Genomic DNA, 21,820 nt, shown 5'->3' on the forward strand with positions numbered 1-21,820 from the left:
GAATTACCATTTACTCATCACCTAGCTTCAACAATTTCAACAATTTCAACTCAAGGCAGCTGAGTTTCATCTATACTCTCCCTTACTACCTTCCCCACTCAATACTGGATTATTTAGAGGCAAGTTCCCAGGCATTATATAATTTCATGTGTTGATATTTCAGTCAGTGCATTATCTGTGAAAGAGAAAGACTTTTAAAAACACATAACGGTAATGCCATTATAACTCCTAGAAAAATGAACAATTTCTTCTTCTTTTTTTTGGAGACAGAGACTCATTTTGTTGCCCAGGCTAGAGTACCATGGCGTCAGCTTAGCTCACTGCAACCTCAAATTCCTAGGCTCAAGCAATCCTCCTGTCTCAACCTCCCGAGTAGCTGGGATTATAGATAGGTGTGTGATACCACACCTGGCTAATTTTTTCTATTTTAAAATTTTTTTAGTAGAGGCAGGGTTTCATTTTTTTCATACTGTTTTCCGGCTCCTGAGCTCAAGTGATCCTCCAGCGTTGGCCTCCCAGGGTGCTAGGCTTACAGGTGTGAGCCACCGTGCCCCGCCTAACAATAATTTCTTGCTGCCACTAAATAGTTTTGTTGGTTTCTCCAACTATCTCGGTTTTTTAAAAGTTAGTTTGTTAAGTCAGAATCCAAACAAGGTCCACATATGACATTTGGATGATGTATTTCCTAAGTCTCTTCTAATCTATGTGAATTTCTTTAACCTTTACAGCTATCATAAATAGGAACTTACTCCCAAAGAAGCAGAAAGAGGAAATGTGAAGCTTTAGTGAATACCTATTGTTTCATCATCCTGGGAGATATACATAAATGAAGGGACTACAAGAGACAATGAGAAAGAAAGTATGAGAAACCATATTCTTCCATCTACCGACCCGGTGGATCTTAGGGTTCACTTCCTATTTGCCTACCTGTGATTTCATTAAGTGAGCCCATACATACCTGCCCCCTTTTTTCTGATTGGTTTTTAGTTAAGATTTATCACTTGTAACCAAGAGCTCTGAGCAAACCCCACTATGATTAAGGGATCAACACACAGGATGTCTTTCGTAGAATTACAGTGAATCAAAGAACTTGCCCTGTAGAAGTTTGGGGGCTGAGTCCCACTTTTGCCTCTCCTATACTCAGTCATAACTTGGATACAAGAATTTACCTCTCTTCTAACTTTCCTTACTGGGAAACCAAGTAATGATAACGCAAACAATTTTGATCAATATGTCATAGAAATCAGCATATATAATCATTTTGGAGTAGGCATTCATTTACCTTTCTTCCATGGGATTTTCTTGGGAGAAAGTACAAATTACAAGTGCAATTTCTGTGAGAATAGCTTCAAAATATTGAAGGACTGGTATAGTGGCCCTCAACCAATTTACAAATAACTAGTGCATAATTACAAAGCACTCCTCTCTACCATAAAAGCTGACCCCATTAGGACTTCTGTTAGATTTTAACTTTCAGTCCTAACTGAGTTTCTGCATGGATTTAAAGACCATGCAACCAAGTTCATTCAAAAACAAGTCTATGTTTCATCCTCTTAATCAATTCAGATGGGACATCCTCCCATCTCATGCCACTAGGGAGACTTTGACAAGCTGATGGCACCCTGGATGTATTCTCCTCGACTATTTTCTCTTTTCTGGTATCTGTTTTGGTTCCCTTTATTACATGTTAGCATCTCCACCATGGAATTGGGAAGAAGAGGAAGGCAAATCATGGTCAAATCATCAGATTTCATAATTCTCCACAAATCTGATAAAAAGTTTCATGTTGTGAAAGGAAACTGGAAAGTTGTAAGATATGATTTTTAAAATTTCATCTCTGGATTTCAGTCATGTAGCTAATGTACCAAATAGTCATATGCAGATAGATACGGAAGCAAGCAAATATGAAATCTGGAGTCAACGAGTTATGGTCCCCAGTTTTATAATTTATCTGTTGAATCTTTTTTTTTTTTTTGAGACAGAGTCTTACTATGTCACCCTCAATAGAGTGCCATGGCGTCACAGCTCACAACAACATCCAACTCCTGGGCTTAGGCAATTCTCTTGTCTCACCTCCCGAGTCGCTGGGACTACAGGCGCCTGCCACAATGCCCAGCTACATTTTTTGTTATAGTTGTCATTGTTGTTTGGCAGGCCCCAGGCCAGGTTCAAACCCGTCAGCTCCAGTGTATGTGGCTGGCGCCCGAGCCTCTGAGCTACAGGGATTGAGCCTATCTGTTGAATCTTGAACAAGCTGTTTAACCTCTCAGATTCTTTTTTTTTTTTTTTTATTAAATCACAGCTGTGTACATTGATATGATCATGGGGCATCATTCAATAGCTTCACAGACCGTTTGACACACTTTCATCACACTGGTTAACATAGTCCTCCTGGCATTCTCTCAGTTACTGTGCCAAGACACTACCTCTCAGATTCTTAATTTCTAATCTGAAGAATGGAGATTATAATATTGTCTACACTATTCATATCTTTTAGAATTTATTCTTTTAAGTTGACAAGTAATAGTATATATTTATGGGATACAATGTAATGTTTTTATGTTTGTATACATTATAGAAAAATAAGTTAATTAACAAATTCATCACTTTACCAACTTATCTTTTGTGTGTGTGTTTATGTGAGGGGTGAGAACATTGAAAAATCTATTCTTTTAGCAACTTAAAAATACACACTATTACTAACTGAGGTCACCATGCACTGCAATAGGTCACTGAAACTTATCGCTCCAGGCTAAGACGTTGTACCCTTTGATCAGCATCTCCTACACTTCCCCACAGCCACTGGTAATCACCTTTCTACTCTCTGTTTCCATGAGATTCACATATATGTTTTGGATTCCACATATATGTGAAGCACTTCATTTTTAATCTGCCTCATTCAGAAGAGGATTTGAGGCTGTGAACAGAACAGCAAATAAAATAGATGAGAACATGAAGATAGTTAAAAAGTAAGGATTAGTAAAGAAAAAAAGGTTGTAATAAATTCAGGACACCAATCAGTAAGCTGCCATATTTAGCAGAGGTGAACAGAAATGTACTCTAAGAATTTAGGAGAGTCAGTTACAAAAAGAGCAGAGTCTCTGAAGTGTGCATGTTGCCTCAGTGAAAGGATAAGAGATCCTCATTCTCTTCCCAAGACTTGCAGATAATTTTCCTTTAGATCCACTGGATGATGCTGGATGGTGGGAGGTGCTGGATGATGAATCAGTCAACATCCACGACAGTATTTCCATGGTGGACATGATATCGTATCTCATGATTTCTGCTTCCTTTGTCATCCTCTTTGCTGACCAATGGTAAGCTCATCAAAGGAGGGGGGCAGTTATAAGACATGTCAGGCTCCCTGATGGTTTTGCTTAAACCAAGGACTAAGTTTCAAATACTTAGAGGCATGGATGGATGGTATATTTTTTATGCAAGGTTTCCCCAAATCTTATTTCTTGTAACAGAACCATTAATAAAATGGGAGAGCAGAGACATACTGGTAACCTGTCCTGGCGAGATTGAGAAGTATAGACAGCCTGACATGCAGAAGGGAGAACTGAGAGCCTCATATAAAATACAAGGAGCTGGAACAGACAGAAGGCTTAGATAATGGTCACTCCTTATTCCATCCCCAGGTAAAGTCTAACTTATCACACTGTTCTGGGTCAGTCCCATAAATAAAGATGAGGACAATCAACATCTCAAAGTCTTGCACTCGGGGAGATGGCTATGATTATTTCAGCCTGAAATTGTTTTCACAGCAGGTATCTCTAGTTACTCACAGAGACCCTTAAAAAACAACAAAGCACTAAAGAACATCAAACTTTAAGTAAGGACTATGTTACAAATAGATTAGTTACAAGTAGACCCTTGAAATTAAATGGGATTAAATGAGATAATATCAGTGAACCTGTTTTGTAAAGTGCTATGAAAACCCAAGTTATCATTCATTATCAGAATCCCATATGAATGCCGATCAGTAATTGTCTCTGCCATGACCTAGGCCTGCCTTAGTGGAAAGCAGTGGCAGAAGTCATACAGGGAAGCATTCGTACATCACGGACTGCTCTACAGTAATAACGCACAATAACATCTTCCTCGCGACTCTGAGTGTCTCCACCATGGAGACAGTGGTACCCACCTCATCCACTGACGGGTAAAGGGCAAAGAGCTCAGCCTGCCGATTGGTCCTCCGGGCCTCCTCGTTTTTCTTCTCAAAGTCCTCGGCACTCACATGTTGCAGGAGGTTTTCTAGTCGCTGGTCAGGCTGCAGGCTGCGGAGGTCAAAGTCGCAGGCAGTGAGGGGCCCTTTCCCAGACCCATCGCACAGCACGTTTATGTGGCGGGGTCCTGTCTGTGAGAGAAAACAGCGGGTTTCAAATGAGAGCAGAAGAATCTGGGATGTCTCCAGACTGCTTCAACCTGGGACTACAGACTCTCAGTTTTCTGAAGAAACTGGGAATTTGACAAGAATGATGTCTTAGCTTCCTGGCTAGACTATCCTACAATTATATGTCTCCTTCCCAGCTGGAAGCAGGTAGCTACTCATCAGATGTCAATAAACCAGTCTTGAGCAGAAGTCTGAAAACAGCCCTGTGTTCCTATTAGCTGCTGGCTTGTTCTTTCCCAGAGGTTGGGAGCCAAGTCACTTAATGAACCACACTCCTGTCTCACGCTCAAGCAAAACAGAGCTGGAATAGGGTGTGACAAAAAGGAGGCTTGACTGGGAAATAAAGACACCCCTTCTTATTCTCCATGGCAGAACTTGGGTTCTGAAATTGGAAAATAAAGTGATCGGTGAGGCTTTCCAAGTTAAACTTTACATAAACTCCAAAGTTGAATGTTATGTTTCCAGTGACAAAGTTGGGGGAGCAGGGAACACTTTCCTACAGAACTTCAGCAGTTACAGGAATAAGCACCAAAAAGAAAAAGAAAAGAAAAAGGGAAAGCATTTGGTATTCAAGCAGTGTCCACTTTTAGCTGTGTTTATTTTAGTGTGTTTGAAAAAAAAAAGTCTTAAATTTGTCACAAAGGGGATGCTTTATTCCATTAGAAATGTCTTGGTAATTGGGAACTACACGCCTAACCAAAGACCCAGCAAAGAATATGTAACTGTAAGCAACAATATGCTCTAAGACTGTTAGATGGGCCAGCATCTGCAGTTTTGAGATTTTGTGATATAGGCCATTCTCGCTGGGGTTAGATGATATCTCAGGGTGGTTTTAATTTGCATTTCTCTAATAATTAGGGATGATGAGCATTTTTTCAGGTGTTTGCTGGCCATTTGTCTGTCATCTTTAGAGAAGATTCTATTCATCTCTCTTCCCCATTGATGTATGGGATTGTTGGTTTTATTTCTTGTGGATTAATTGAAGTTCTGTATAGATCCTGGTTATTAAGTGTTTGTCTGATTCAAAATATGCAAATATCTTTTGCCATTGGGTAGGTTGGCTATTTGCTTTGGTTGTTGTCTCCTTGGTTGTACAGAAGCTTTTCGGTTTAATTAAATCCCATTTGTTTATTTTTGTTGTTGTTGCAATTGCCATGGCAGTCTTCTTCATGAAGTCTTTCCCCAGGCCAATATCTTCCAGTGTTTTTCCTATTCTTTCTTTGAGAATTTTTATTGTTTCATGCCTTAAATTTAAGTCCTTTATCCATCTTGAAACAATTTTTTGAGTGGAGAAAGGTGTGGGTCCAGTTTCAGTCTTTTACATGTAGACATCCAGTTCTCCCAGCACCGTTTATTGAATAGGGAGTGTTTCCCACAGTGGATGCTCTTGTTTGGTTTATCGAAGATTAGGTGGCTGTAAGTTGTTGTAAGTTAGATGGGTCATTGATCAACATCTTCAAAATTTATGGTAAAATATTATTCTCAAAGTTCTACTAAACGGACACATTATGGTACAATTTTTCCATACTATACATTGTTGGTGGCATCTGCTTCATAAAAGTGCTACTCTGTTAGATAACTTTTACCCAAACGAGCAATAATCAACATTAACACTTTAATTAGTAATACATTTTTAGGCCTTTTAATTTCTATTACTCAAAAAGCTTCATTTTTAAATTCGGCTTTCTGACTCTGTGCTTGTGCCCTTGACACTTTCTCAATGAGTTTCTGCTCCTCAAAAAGGAAAACCTGCTTGATCCCATCAGGGATCATGTGGTGCACGTCTGGTCTATGAAAATTAGGTCAACTTATGCAGGTTGTCAATGTGAGGAAGTGGTCAACTACCAAAGCAAATAGACAACCTACCCAATGGGAAAGGATATTTGCATATTTTGAACCAAACACTTAATAACCAGGATCTATACAGAATTTCAATTAATCCACAAGAAATAAAACCAACAATCCCATACATCAATGGGGAAGAGAGATGAATAGAATCTTCTCTAAAGACGACAGACGAATGGGTAGCAAACATATGAAAACACATGTTAGTACACACATATGAACTTCAGGTCGCACAGCACAGCCCCCTTGCAGCCTGCCTTGGCATACGCCACATGCAGATTTTAGTGCTTTTCCAACTTTCTTGGTATAAAGCTAAACAATTCTCTCACCAGGGGCTCAGAGCAGCCTAGTTTTGCTGTAGGTTGTGTTGTAGGAAAGCCTACAGTGGTATGTCAAATTCTGGCTACTCTGAGAGTCCCTCTGCCAGCTCCAAGGACTCTGCTGAAAGCGGCTGGCTCCTGCCATGTCTCAGCTGGCAGCTGATTATAAAGGGAATAGAGATGAGGAAAAGAATTTCATACCTCTAGACCAAGTCTCTGGAAGAGCCAATTAGTAGTATGTACTTTTGTTTTTCTTAGAATTAGTAAGACTTTGGGGAAAATGAGTTTAATTTCCCACTTATTTATTTTTATTTATTATTAAATCATAGCTGTGTACATTAATGCAATCATGGGGCACCATACACTGGTGCTAAGTTTAGTTACAAGGACGTCAAGCTACACTATATATGTTAAAAGTCTGAAAAATGCTCATATCCTTTAATCCAGAAATTTTACTTCTAAGAATTTATTCTAAGGGTATAACCAGACAATCGTGCCAGGATATGAGATAAGAACATCTCTGAAATATTATTTGTGATAGCAAAATAACAGAAAGAAACTACCCCCCCAAAGAGGAAGCATGAAAAGGTTCAGGAACTTTCATACAATGGAAAGTTACATAGCCATTACAGAAAAAGGAACACGTATTCATCAGAAAAGAAAGATAATCACAGTATATGGTTAATATGAAAAATGAAGCTATAGAAGTCACACATTATACAATATGATCTATTTTTTATGAAATTCAGAAGACCCTCCATAGTTGACACTTCCCCATATTGACGACCTGCTTACGTTGACCTAATTTTCATAGACCAGACGTGCACCACATGTACATTTCAGCACAGCAGGCCTAGTTCCTTATGTTGACTGCCCCATGATGACCAGTTTGCTATGGTCCCATGGGGGGTCAACTTACAGAGGCTCTGCTGTGTGTGTGTACCATGGAGTCATATCATATATACATTTGACTTGTATAAATTCAGGCATTTGGCCTCACCGAAGAAGAATGTGCCCAAGAACGAGCGTGGAATGAAACATGTTGCAGTCACCTCACAGCCTGAGCATCTCGCCACGAGGAATATCATCCTAACACTTTAAGACACACAACTTCCATATAATTTGGCTCTTTTAAAAGTTTTTAATTGACACAGAATAATTGTACGTATTTAACTGACACATACTTGTACATATTTTGGGGTACAGTGCGATATTTCAATGCCTGTATACAACATATAATGATTAAATCAGGGTAATGAGCATATCCATCACCTCCAACAATGATCATTTCTTTGTGCAGGGAGCATTCAAAATCTTTTCTTCTAGCTATTTGAAAATACAGAATAAATTATTGTTTTTTTTTGTAGAGACAGAGTCTCACTGTACCACCCTCGGGTAGAGTGCCATGATGTCACACGGCTCACAGCAACCTCTAACTCTTGGGCTTACGCGATTCTCTTGCTTCAGCCTTCTGAGCAGCTGGAACTACAGGCGCCCGCCACAACACCTGGCTTTTTTATTTTTTGTTGCAGTTTGGCCGGGGCTGGGTTTGAACCCGCCACCCTCGGCATATGGGGCCAGTGCCCTACTCACTGAGCCATAGGCGCCGCCCAAATAGTCTGTCTGCAGTGCTATAGAGAACACTGGAACTTATTCCTGTTATCTAGCTGTAACTTTGTATCTATTACCCAACCTCTCTCTATCCTTCCCAGCCTCTAGCTACCATTATTCTCGTCTTTACCTCTATGATATCAGTTTATTTAGCTCCTACATCTGAGTAAGAACAGGCAATCTTTATCTTTCTGTGCCCGACTTTTTTCATTTAGCATAATTTGCTCCAGGCTCATCCATGTTGCTGCAAATAACAGGATTTCATTCTTTTTATGGCTGAATAGCATCCCAGTGTGTAAATATCCCACATTTTCTTGATCCATTCATCTGCCGATGGACACTTAGGTTGATTCCATATATTGGCCACTGTGAATAGTGCTGCAATAAACATGGCAGTGCAGGTATTTCTTTGATATACTGATTTCCTTTCCTCTGGACGTGTGCCCAGTAGTGTGGTTGCTGGATCATGTGGCCAGTGTGGCTCTTAAACCCAGTCAACTGACTTAATCTAGTCCTCTGTTAGTAGGCTATTGGACAAAGTGTGCTTTATGTGTGCTGGTCTTCACCTGCGATCTCTCAGCTCCACAGGCACCCGTGTATACGCTGCTCTGTGATGCTGGGTCTGGGACTCAGCCGACCATGTTTCTGCTTTCCCTGTGGCTCCCTATAAGTTTGTTCAATACAGGCATACAGTGGCACAGGCTACTCAGAGGAGGAAGAAGGGACTTGCCGTTCCTCTCATCTACCTTCAGGTTCTTTTGGAACTTCCAGATCCATCCTCCTCTTACCTTCTTGAGAGTATCAGCACCAGCTGGTCAATTTCTCCTCCCAGGAGTCCAGACTCCCTGAGGTCTTTCTTATGAGATCCTGAGACACCACCAGCTGGGCAGTGCCCTCTTCTCAGGCTTCTCAGAGATTTGAGTCCTTGCTATGAGGCTCCTCTTCTGACCATCTAGGTTCTGATAACTCTAAGCTCTTCCCCTCGACCTGAGTTCCTCAAATTGTGGTCCTGGGATCGGCATCATCGTCAACACTTGAGAAATGCTAATTAGAAATTATCAGGCCCCACTCCAGACCTACTGAATCAGAAATCCTAGAAGGTAGGTCCCAGCAACCTGTGTCAAGGGGATCAAGCCCCCCAACCCTGGGATTCTGATAAAGCTCAAGTTCGAGAACCACTGCCCTAGACCCCAGGCACGATGCTGTTTCCTGCAGTTATGATTTCAGCATGACCTCAGTTTTTCCCTTCTGCTTTTCTCAGTCCTCCAAAACATGTTTAATCAATACCCTGTGTAAGTTACTTCTGTTGAAATACCTGCAGTGGCTTCTTCCTGGCTAATACAAGGAACAATTGGCCATTGTGTAGGGAAAAAACTAAATTTAGGCAAAATTACCAAGGAAAAATCCCTTAAATCTCCTGTAGAGTAGAGCATCCAAGTATTCCATCCCTGCGGAAGCCTGTCAGTGCCAATTCAGCACTGGAATTGATGGCTGGTTCCTCTGTGGAGCAGTTTGTTGTAAGTGGTTGGCTTGGCTTTAGGGACCATGTCGTTTGAAAAATAACTATTATTTGCCTCTAATCTATTCATCATGGTGAGATGCCTGAGCCATGAGGACACATGAATGCTGATAACTATACTAGTTTAGAAGATGTTCTGTGCAAACTTGGACAAATTTGTTCTTCTCAGTTTCTCATCTATAAAATGGGCAGGTTGGACTAGAGCACTAACTTTATAAAAAATTAATCACAGTAGGACATACATAACATAAAATTTACCATCTTAATAATTTTTAAGTGTGCAGTTCAATTGTATTAAGAACATTTACCTTGTAGTACAACCATTACCCCACATATCTCCATAACTTTTTTCCCCTTGCAAAGCTGAAACTCTGTACTCATTAAATAATAGCTCCCCATTCCTGTCTTCCCAGCCCCTGACATTCCCATTTTGTTTACCCATTTATTTGTGGATGGACACTTGGGTTGCTTTCCTCTTTTGGCTATTGTAATAATTTTGCTGTGCGTATGGGTGTATAGAGCTTAACTTTAGGGGACGTGAAATTTATTTGGCTATTGTTCTTTTGCTATTATATGCAAATGAATGCTTGCTTCGTTTTCTGGCTTCCATTTTTTTAGAGTATTTTCTGGAGTTGTTTACATGGACCCCAAAGCCATGGACAAATGGGCACTAAAAAAAATTAGTTACAGAATAATATTAAAAGTTCATTTCACAATACATATACTTTAACCTGACTTTTAAACTGTAATCACTTTATAATAATAATGATGGCAACAACAATGCTGGCCAGCATTTACCCTGCACTACGCACAGTTGGCATTGTTCTAAATCTTTTACACATAGTGATTGATGCCTTTAATACTCAGATCATTTCACAAGTTAGTTATTAATAAATAGTATCATCCTTCTTTTTCAGGGGAAAGTTTAATCACCCCGCCTGAGGTTGTAGAGTTAATATGTGGTAGAATCAGTAAGAAAATGCAGGCAGTCTGACCTCAGTGGGGAGCTTCCTCCAAACACTCTGCAGTCTGCCTAGGGGCACCACTGAGTCTCTACAGGAATTGTTCTAGGGAGAGGCACAAGATGTCCTCCTCCCCTAGTTAGAGCCCCTCCACTTTATTTATTTATTTATTGTAGTTTTTGGCTGGGGCTGGGTTTGAACCCGCCACCTCCAGTATATGGGGCTGGCCCTCTACTCCTTTGAGCCACAGGCGCTGCTGGAGCCCCTCCACTTTTATCTATTTTAATCACTGACCTTCTTGCTTTTTGTTTGAATGCTGATTTCTGCAGCTACCAAGAAATTTGAAAAAAAAAAAAAAATCACTGACTCAGATAATAAAGTTCCTCCTACTCAAACACTCTATGAGGCTAACCTTTATTTTGGTTTTAAAAAATTGACAGCATGCCCTGGGCAGAACAGCCTAGTAACCCAGTAACCATGTTTGTTGATGGGAAATACCTGAGCAGTGGGTTCACTGCACTCCAAGGTTTCTGACTCAAACGTCTGTTTCTGAAGCGTCTTGTGAAAATCCTTTCGAGATCCAGTCTTTTTAAAGCCGCAAATCTCTGAACTTCCTTGGTTTCTTTCATTGTTGATATTATTTAATTTGAAGACAAAAAGAGAGAGGGAGAGAGAGGCAACACCATTAGATTAAAATAAAAGAAATGGCTTAAGTGTAGACATGGTGTTGAGAGAGCTTTCAAAGAGAAGACCGATTACAATTCCTCACATCTAATTATGCACCAGGACTAATACAAGGCTCTGTTGTAATGAGACACACACTTGCCTCCTGGCTGGCTCATTATTAAAGGCAGGAATGGCCTGGGAAAATGCCACTTCAGAGGTGCGGTCATTTCAGCTGTGGGGCATTTGGCTCCCAGCTGAAGCTAAACTATGATCCTAGTGTGAGAGGTTGGAATGAATCAAGCCATGTGCCGAAGCAGCAAATAGAGATCGTTTGAAGATAGAAATAGAGCAAATCATTTCATCTCCACATTTATGTTCTTTATAATGAATACAAAAGGCAAGACATGGCTCAGAAAAAAATAGAAATACACGATTGATCTACTGAAATTCTTTGCTAACATTCTGAATTCTCCATCCTGTGAACTTCATTTGAACATTAACATGGTGTTTAAAAAAATGTGCCGCTATGAAAAGGGTTTAAAATAGACTGTCTGGCGCTGTCAGTGGAGAAGTGGGACTGGCATGCGAAAGGCAACAGATATTCCAGTGATGACTCGAGAAACCCGCATGTGGATTCCCCAGTTTTACGACGGAAAGGCTTCCTAGATAACATGCTGCAATGCCCACTGCACAAACACATGCCGTTTTGCTTGATGTCCTGCACTTTTCGAAAAACTACTGGGCAAGCTGGTAAAGGGACCTGAAGTGAGGGCAGAATGTACCAGGCAGATCAAACACCAGACAGGTAGAGCAGGAAACGCAGGAGAGCTACCAGCCACGATCCCAGAGGGAGTAGTGGCACCCACGGAGCATTTGATAGATTTTAATTGCTCGAATCGAATTAACTAAAAATAAAAATGAGATGTTGCAGTGTCGTCCATGGGGAGAACAGGACTCTCTCCCTGGATTTTATTGTGCCCTGAAGACAAGCAGTTTGTTTTGAGCAAAAAGAAATAAAAAAACCAACTAGAAAAGAGCAAAGATCAGCTTGTGACTAATTCAAGTCAAAGTAGACTGTAATTAGCCATTTTCAACGTCTCCTGGCCATCTGAATTACCCTGACCCAAACCTGGATTGATAGGGTGGGGTAAAAGGCAGGCCAAATTGAGAAAATGAAAAAAAAAAAAAAGAAGAAGTAAATGAATAACATGTACTCTGATTAAGGAAATAAAACTAAACATTTAAGAAGGATTAAAAAAATATTCAGAATGATGTCTGGTTTGGGATTCCAAGACACCAGCAAAACAAACAAAAATTAAAATATACAGCATAATGTCCATCAACATCAAAGAAGAAAAAGTATTTTGGAGACTCTTTTAAGCAAGTCTTCAGAAGTCACAATGATTTAAACTATTTACAAAAATTATTTTGGTGCCACTTGCTCCAAGTGTCCAAATAGTATCAGTATAAAAGAGTAGAAATACATGCAAGCAAAATTATTTTGTAAGATTTATTTTCTATTAACAGAGTTCTTTGAGAGAAATCCTTACCTGGGATTTTACAAGCCTGCTAGCAACTTAAGTTATCCTCACAACATAACAGTTAGGCAGTAACATGGATATGTATGTTGTGGGGGAGCAGGTTTCCTAAAGACATTCCATAAAACGACTGTTTTGGGGCTTTCTCTAAGGGCTCTAAGAAAAGAAAAAGCTGTGTGTGATCTAACATGGGGGCGGAGGTAACCAACTCAAATAGCAGCAAATACAGGTAAATGTTAAGTTGTGGGCTAAGATTACACTATCCTGAATGACAACACCCTGAATCTGTGTTTGTTTTTCCTGAAAAATCCGATCTTAAGGGGAAAAATTACCAAAGAAATCACCTAACATGAATTCATTTTAAGATCAAAACAGTCAATTGAAATTAAAATTTCTCACTTTGGTATTTGCCCTTTGCGTGCTGTAGGATCTGTATACTCCAAAAGGTAATAACGTCAAAGTTTCAATATTACATGGCTGTTTACAAGGAAACCTTCTTAGGTCACAGGAATAAAAATAAGGAAGCAGCCTCGCTAAAGGCAGCTCAGTGACCAGAACTATATGTAAAGTGTTAGCTTTATTTTTTGTCTTATTAATAAAATACACCTATTTCTTTCTTTCTTTTTTTTTTTTTTTTTTTTTGAGACAGAGCCTCAAGCTGTCGCCCTGGGTAGAGTGCTGTGGCATCACAGCTCACAGCAACCTCCAACTCCTGGGCTCAAGCGATTCTTCTGCCTCTGCCTCCCAAGTAGCTGGGACTACAGGTGCCCACCACAACGCCCAGCTATTTTTTTTTTTTTTTTGGTTGCAGCGGTCATTGCTGTTTGGCGGGGCCGGGCTGGATTTGAACCCACCAGCTCAGGTGTATGTGGCTGGCGCCTTAGCCACTTGAGCTACAGGTGCCAAGCCAAATACACCAATTTCTAATAGTGTTTACTTGCAAGTGAACAACACACACACACACACACACACACACACACACACACGCAGAATTACAGAAATGTGTCTGCTTCCAACATCCTTAAGTCACTTCTCTGTCCATGCTTCTATTTCTTCATTGTGTGAAATTGTGGACATAGGTGAATGCCTCGAAGTTTTCTCCAGCTTTAAGATTCATGATAAAAAGTTTATACACTGTATATGAAAAAATGAAAATCAAACTTTCGTCTCAAAAATGCTTAACTTTTAGGAACACGAATTTCATGTGGCTTCCTTTTGCAAATGGATGCTTGCTTGCTTTCCGCTTTCCATCTTGTTAGAATGTTTGCACTCCACAGCCAATGACAAATGGGCATTACAAAAGTAACAAGGTAGTGTTAAAAGTGTATTTCACAATATATATACTTTAACCTGATAGATACACCAGCCTTTAGGGTTTTGCCGTGAAAGCATTAAGGCTAGCATCTTTCGGCTGGCGTGGATGTGGAGAGAAGAGAACACTTCTACACTGCTGGTGGGATCGCAAACTAACACAGCCTTTTTAGAGAGAAGTATGGAGAATCCTCAAAGATTTACAAGTCGACCTTCCATTTGACCCTGTAATCCCAATACTAGGTTATCTGTCCAGAAGAACAAAAATCATTTTACTACAAAGACATTTGCACTAGAACGTTTGAGTCTCAATTCATAATTGCCAAGTTGTGGGAGCAACCTAAGCACCCATCAACCCACGAATGGATCAGCAAACTGTGGAATATGTATACCATGGAATATTATTCAGCCATTAAAAATGATGAAGACTTTACATCTTTTACATTCACCTGGATGGAAATACATTCTTACTAGTAAAGTATCGCAAGAATAGAAAAATAAATATTCAAAGTATTCCATACTGATATGAAATCAATATATAAACAATTACATGCTCATAAGAACAATAAAATGTGAATATAGTCCAGTTAGGGAGTAGAGGGAAGCAAGAGGGGGAGAAGGAAGGAAGGACATGAGGCGGGTTCTTTTTTTTTTTTTTATTGTTGAGGATTCATTGAGGGTACAATAAGCCAGGTTACACTGATTGCAATTGTTAGGTAAAGTCCCTCTTGCAATCATGTCTTGCCCCCATAAAGTGTGACACACACCAAGGCCCCACCCCCTCCCTCCGTCCCTCTTTCTGCTTTTCCTCCCCCCATAACCTTAATTGTCATTAATTGTCCTCATATCAAAATTGAGTACATAGGATTCATGCTTCTCCATTCTTGTGATGCTTTACTAAGAATAATGTCTTCCACGTCCATCCAGGTTAATACGAAGGATGTAAAGTCTTCATTTTTTTTAATAGCTGAATAGTATTCCATGGTATACATATACCACAGCTTGCACCTCAATTTACATGAGGCAGGTTCTAAGCGAATGTGCATGTTGTGGTGGTGTGCAACACGCCCCCTGAGTGAGGGGCTCTCCTACAAATGGAACTTTACCCTGGAAGTGAGAACAATGTAACCTAGACATTGTACCCTCACATTAATTTGAATAAAGTTAAAAAAAAAAAAAAGACTAGCATCTTTCATGATTGTGTGTTTGAAACTAGCGCAAACATCTCTCCCCTTTCTCACACCGGCTTTAGCATCTACCTCTCCATTTTAAGATCCCAGAAAGTAGTAAAGCTCCCTCATGGCAGTGAGGGTGAGGGAGAGGCTGGCTGTGGAGGAGAAGTCAAGGGTTGGCAAGCATGCAAGATGACTCATTCCAGAAGTGCTGGCCCCAGGGGGAACCACCACCAGGTAGGTAGTGAGACCACTGGCCTGATGCCACTGGCTATGAGAGCCCAGCCTCATTACCCCACCATGATGACCGAGTCAAAGACAGCCAAGTTTCTGCTGGGCCTATGTGCAAATGGGAGAAAGCTGGGGAAGCAGGCCAACTGCTGGAAAAATCATTTGCATGAAATGGACACTATTGCTTCCCAGGAGAACTGTATTCCTTTTCTTAAAAAGGACTGTCTGGCATGGGAAGTCAGAGCCCAAATGATATGAGGAGGGCATCCAGGCCTGGGGCAGCCTGGCTTGTGGTAACGGAGCCTGGGCTGAGCCTTCCTGAGTCTGGATTTGTGGGGAAGGACTCTGTGCACAACAGGTCGAGAGTGGCTTTGGTGACACCCACAGCTGGGCTGCTCTTTGTTATTGCACAGGCTGGTAAGCCTGGCTTGCTTTGCACACTTTAAAAAGCAAACAGCTAAGCACCTTGACGGCCAGTACAACAACAAATGCATGTCATAATAAGCAATTATTGATCAAGGAGACATTTTTATGATGTTTTGGGGAGTAACTGAATTATATGCACTGATGTGTTTGAATTTTAATTGTTTACCAGTTCACTGGGAGTAAAATATGGAGTAATAAAACAGATGATACCCCATTCCTTGATATCCCAGCTCTCCTTGAGCACGACCTTCCGTCAGAATTACCTTAATCACTCTGGATGAGAGGCAAAGTCTAAGGGCTTTTATGGTGCAGCCCATAACACTCATGAAATGTGTTATACACATTATACTGCAGATAGTACACCAAGAATAAACAGTATGTAAACAAGTTTAATTACTTAAGAGTTTGGCTTTCTACCAAAACAGCAAAAATATTCTGAAGTTAGTCCCTCTTCGGTTCATTAAGAGAAAATGACAGAGGAAATAATACTTAAAATATTTAATATCGGGGCAGCGCCTGTGGCTCAGTGAGCAGGGCGCCGGCTCCATATACCAAGGATGGCGGGTTCAAACCCAGCCCCGGCCAAACTGCAACAACAACAACAAAAATATTTAATATCACCCAAAGGATATCATCAAACATTAATCTGCACAAAACATATGGAAATAAGATGAGATAAACAAGCGGATATGGCACCATCCCAGTCATTAAACCAGTGGTCATTTTCAAAAGTCATGGGGGGAAAAGGACTATTATTTGTAGAGGAAGGACACCAAGAAACTTGGGGCTACAGACCCGAAAGACAGAACAGAATTCATTCAAGGAATCTTCCAATTGAAGTAACACCGACAAACATTTCAAGTAAGAAAATACATTTCCCCCCAAAGCAGATAATGTACTTTATGTTTCTGAGTAGTTTAATCTTTCCCTATCAGGTTAGAAAGAAGTTTTAGAACTTTCCTCTATCGATCATAGGCAGCACTATGTGTATGATTTAAATGTCTCAATTACAGAATGTGAGTGGCAAATGCCCTATAGAATAACGAGAGTAGGAGGGAACACAAGTGGCCATTACTCCACTCCTCTGCGGCCTAAGTGGAATTCAAAGCCATTATCACAGAGAGCAAGGGCATAAATGCCTATCTCTGGATATTTATAGAGAAATGTAATATCAGCAAGGAGATAATTGAGAATAAAAGAGCTAACTAAATCAGTGTCTGACTGCATGATTCTGGATGACAAAGACACGTCCCTAGAAGGCAAAGTGGCTTCATTAAGGAAGACAGGTCCTTCCACCCACGGTGCGTTTAAATATATGGGATAGGGAGTTTTATTCATTCATTTGACATGCTAATGTAAGTGCTTTTTCTGTATTTACTACTTATTAAACATAATGAATAATAGCTAGTATATATTGAATTATTACCATGTGTCAAGAAATCTTCTTAGTACTTGATATATTTTAATTTATTGCATACAAAACTTATGAGTAAGTAGTATTCTAAATCTTATTTTCCTAATAAGAAAAGTGAGGCCCGAAGAAATAAATTAATTGGCCTTGGGTCATACAGCTAGTAAGTGGTGGAGCGAGGATTCGAATCCATGTACTCCTGCTCCAGAGAAACCACCATTCTGTAAAATAGTCTAATAAACCATAGCAAAGTAATAGACCGTATATTTAATGAGTCATTACTTAGCGCCAGGCCTAGATGTCTATCCATTGCTTTTAAGGTACAATTATAATTCATCCTTTTTAAGGTACAGTTCAGTGAGTTTTGACAAATGCATATGGTGTGTAACCACCACTATACTCAAGATAGAGAATGGTTCCAGCACCCCGCCCCCAATTTTCTCCCAGGTTGTTTTCCTACTGCAAGGCCCTGGCAATCGCTGACCTGTTTTTTTATCTCTATGGCTTTGCCTTTTTCAGAATGTCCTATCAGTAGCATCATGGAGTTACCTTTTTTGTTCGGTTCCTTTCACTCAGCCTAATCCATCTGAGATTCACCCATGTTGTTGCACACACCACGTATCAGTAGTTTGTTGCATTTTATTGCTGAGTGGTGTCCCATTGTTTGGACTTATCAGAGTCTGTTTATCAAGTACTCCATTGAATATAACATGAGTTGTTTGAGGCTTGTGGCAATTATAAATGGAACACCTATGAGGTGTTTTAAGTATTTGCATACAGATTTTTATGTGAATATAGATTTTCATTTCACTCAAGCAAATACCTCAGAGCAGGATTTCAGGGGTAGGGGTAAGTGTACATTTAACTGGGAATTTAGAAGACCTAAGTGAAGGAAACTCAGGGATGGAAAACTCTATTCGGAAAGTAGGTGGAGTAGCTTCTTGATGAAAATGATAACTAGAATAAGATCAGATGAATTTGAATTTTTTTTAATCACTAATATCCAGCATTGTCAGGAATATGAAGGGAAAGGGTAATTTCTTGCCTGCCTGGTAACGTAGTAAGTTAGCACAACATTTCTGGAGAAGAAATTGGCAGTAGTTACCAGAACGTACCATGTACACTGGCTCCATTTCTACCTTCAGAAATATCCACGTACATGTGAAAGGGCAAATGTGTATAGATGTTTGCTTTTATTTGTGGTATTATTTGTGATTATGAAAAATGCCCATCAATAGAGAAAAATTCAATAACTTATGAAACATTCTCTTACCCTTGGAACAAGAGGTAGCATTTCAAAAGAATGGGCTATATCTATGACATGGAAAGATGTTATTGATCAAAATTATATATGTAATAAAAAACATACACGTATCTGCACATGGGCATTTACACACATAAACAAACGTATCTTTACATAAAAAAAAAACAAATAGCCATATGTATTTGTGAAGGCAAGAAAAGATCGGGAAGGCCACGCAGCTGCCTTTGTGTAGTAAAGGGTGAAGAGCAGGGAGCTGGTGGGTGGTGAGGCATGAGACTTGCTTTTTACTTAAAGCATATCTATGTTACCTGACCTTTTTCAAAACAGGCATATGTGATTTAGTACGTGAAATAAAAAAAATAAAGGAGAGCTAAATAATCACTAATTAACAACTGGCCCACAACCCCTATTGCATCCTCCCCCAACTTCTTAGTAAACCATCTATGAAGATGCAGAAAGAAATGGAACTCATCCACACTTAATGAACATAACTCAATGCCTGAATCTGAACAGAATCTCTGTGGATCAGAGGGAGCTGAGGAGAGAAGGATGTCCCATACTCTGCTTCCCCAAAGGGGGACTCACTGAATAAAGACAAGAAGATGTGTCTCCTTTCCTTCCTGGAAATCCTTGAACATTTAGTGTCCATACAGAAATCTGAACTCTCCTTCTTCATTATTGATGAGGGCACACACAGATTGCCCTGGTTTCACTCAGCTGAACCACCACCCTCTCCTTGCCCTTTTCCTTCCACCATCGTTCTATAAACATACAGAAACATCCCACAGAATACATCTGCGCTGAAAACGTACTGTGTGGCGTTGGGAGATGAAGAGCACTGGCAATAGTGTCTTAGATTTTCCCCGCAAAGAAAATATTACAGATACATGTACAGACAGAATAATTCCTTGGAGGCGTGGATGCCAGGAATTGTAGTTTTCATGGTCAGAGCGTCAGATTCAGATCACCAGAGAATCAGACAGAGAAGTAAAAAAAAAGATGCTCTCTCAATAAAACACTGGTCAAACTTTGTCAGAAACTGACAACGGGTTTTGAAGTTGCATATTCCACCTGTCCACCAGCTGGTTCTGGGAAGGGAGCCGGTCCAGTACACAAGCGTGCAGAGAACTGGGCAACAGCAATCTCCACCCCTCCTATGCTGCCAAAGATAACGTTAAAGCAGATATTGCATTGTTTGGGGAGGAAAAACACAAAAACTTGCGTAGAATAAATACATGGATAATCATTGCTTTTTCAGAAAAATAACAACAAATGGAGTCAAATAAGGGAACAGAAACAATCAAGTGGCTAATGAGCTGAATGAATACTTTGATCCCAAATCCTAGAAAATAATAGGTTTATGAATAAATTTTAAGCATGACACTAAAAGTAGAAACCATAAGGAAAAATACCAACATAGATTTAATTACATAAATAATTCTGAATGTTAAAAAGTATAAACAATTTTGTATATTTTTTATTTTTATTTATTTATTTTTTTACCATTTGGAAAACAGTTTATTGCTTTTTCTTCCAAAGCTTTGTTAACTTACAAAAAAAAAGGATCAAAGCTTACAGACTGCTTAGTTCAGACTAAGAATGCAAGAAGTAAGACCCTTCTATGTGGCCACTGGCGGCAGCTGTGCACTGACGCGTACAGTGAGCCCCCCGCCTTGCAGCGCTGCCTTCAGAGGACTGCGCTCCTCACACACTGACGTACTTAGATTGTTAGTCAAGTCGCTGCAATGGTACAGAGGTTTTTTGGTTTGGGCCTTTTTTGCCTTCCTACTATAAAAGTGAAATTTTCAGTTCATTTCTGAAAAATAAATTGGTCAATAAATTCATTTTGTTCTGCTTCTACTTTACAAAGCTTCACATTCAACCTGATACCTTTCCAGCTGCATCTTCTTTTCTGCTATTAGTGCTTCAAGTTGCTGTTGTTGGGCTTCTCTCTGCTTCGCTATAGATTTGAGCAGGTTCTGAGCACCAATGGCCTTCATCTTCTCGTTTTCTGCTGCTTTTGCAAGTTGGTCAACAAGCTCAATTAAACCGCCGACTATTTTCTGAAACTGGCCAATTTTGTCCACAAAGTCCTTGCACTCTTCCTTGAGCTCTATCGTCTGCTGGGTAACCTCTGGATCCAATACCCGAAGCTTGTTCAGCTCATCAAAATGCAGCCCTGCTTCACCCAGGATGTCCTTGGCCATAGCTGTTTCCCTTGAGTTCACTAGAGAAGTTCTGCTCTGAAGGGGTGACAGTGGCAGTCAGGAGGAGGTGTGTCATAGGAGCAAGGGTCAGGAAAGAATAAAGTCCAGCTGCTTGTCACAGGCATCGTTCATTCAACACACATTTCTTGAGTGCCTACTACATGCCAACACTGCTAGATGCTGAGGGTACAAAGACGAATGCAACATGGTGCCCGCCCTGCCCGGTCCAGTAGTGGTGGCCTGCTGCAGCCCAGGCTGAGGTGAGCAAGAGCTTCTCTCTGGTCAGAAGCAGCCGGTGCCTGGCCAGACAGCACCGGCTGCTGCCACCTGTTTTATTTTTTATTAAATCATAGCTGTGTATATTAAGGCAATCATGGGGCACCATACACTGGTTTTATAGAGCATTTGACATATTTTCATTGCACTGGTTAACATAGCCTTCCTGGCATTTTCTTAGTTATTGCGTTAAGACATTTCCATTCTACATTTACTAAGTTTCACATGTACCCTTGTAAGATGCACCGTAGTCATGTGGGTCATTCTCACTGGGGTTAGGTGATGTTTCAAAATGGTTTTGATTTGTAAATGCCACCTTTGAGTCTGAGGCCACATTTTAATTCACTTTTTTTTCCCAGTAGAAATTCATCAGAATGAAAATAAAACAAAAAGGCTCCATTCTTTATGTTTAAAATGTAACTTTCTTCTTCTAGAAGTGAATGTATAAACAAAGGGTGGTACTCCATACAAGGGAACATTATTCAGCGATAAAAAATGCACTCCCAAGCCACACAAAAGATGCTGAGGAAGGAAGTGAAATTACAGAGACAGTAAAAATCATAGGTAGTTGCCAGTGTGGGGTGAGGGAGAAATAGGTGGAGAGCAGGGGGTTTTCAGGGCAGTGGAACTATTTGGTATGATACTGTAAAAGCAGATTCATGTCA

General features: G+C 40.2%; 1 protein-coding gene and 1 pseudogene across 4 annotated transcripts in view; both read right to left on the reverse strand.

Moving 5' to 3' along the window:
- The window catches only part of DOCK8 (dedicator of cytokinesis 8), a 225,013-nt gene that overhangs the window by 144,187 nt on the left and 59,006 nt on the right, over positions 1–21,820 (reverse strand). For all 3 annotated transcript variants that reach the window (XM_053574373.1, XM_053574381.1, XM_053574391.1), the window contains 2 exons: positions 11,152–11,275; positions 4,148–4,360 (listed from right to left, as the gene is read on the reverse strand). In XM_053574373.1, coding sequence (XP_053430348.1) covers positions 4,148–4,360; positions 11,152–11,275 — 337 coding nt within the window. The remainder of the gene's footprint in view (positions 1–4,147; positions 4,361–11,151; positions 11,276–21,820) is intronic.
- Positions 20,260–21,272, reverse strand: LOC128573891 (intraflagellar transport protein 20 homolog; annotated as a pseudogene). Its single transcript, XR_008376568.1, has one exon. The product of XR_008376568.1 is annotated as an intraflagellar transport protein 20 homolog (transcript).

The sequence above is a fragment of the Nycticebus coucang genome, chromosome 2 (genome assembly GCF_027406575.1).
Source record: "Nycticebus coucang isolate mNycCou1 chromosome 2, mNycCou1.pri, whole genome shotgun sequence".
NCBI lineage: Eukaryota > Metazoa > Chordata > Mammalia > Primates > Lorisidae > Nycticebus > Nycticebus coucang.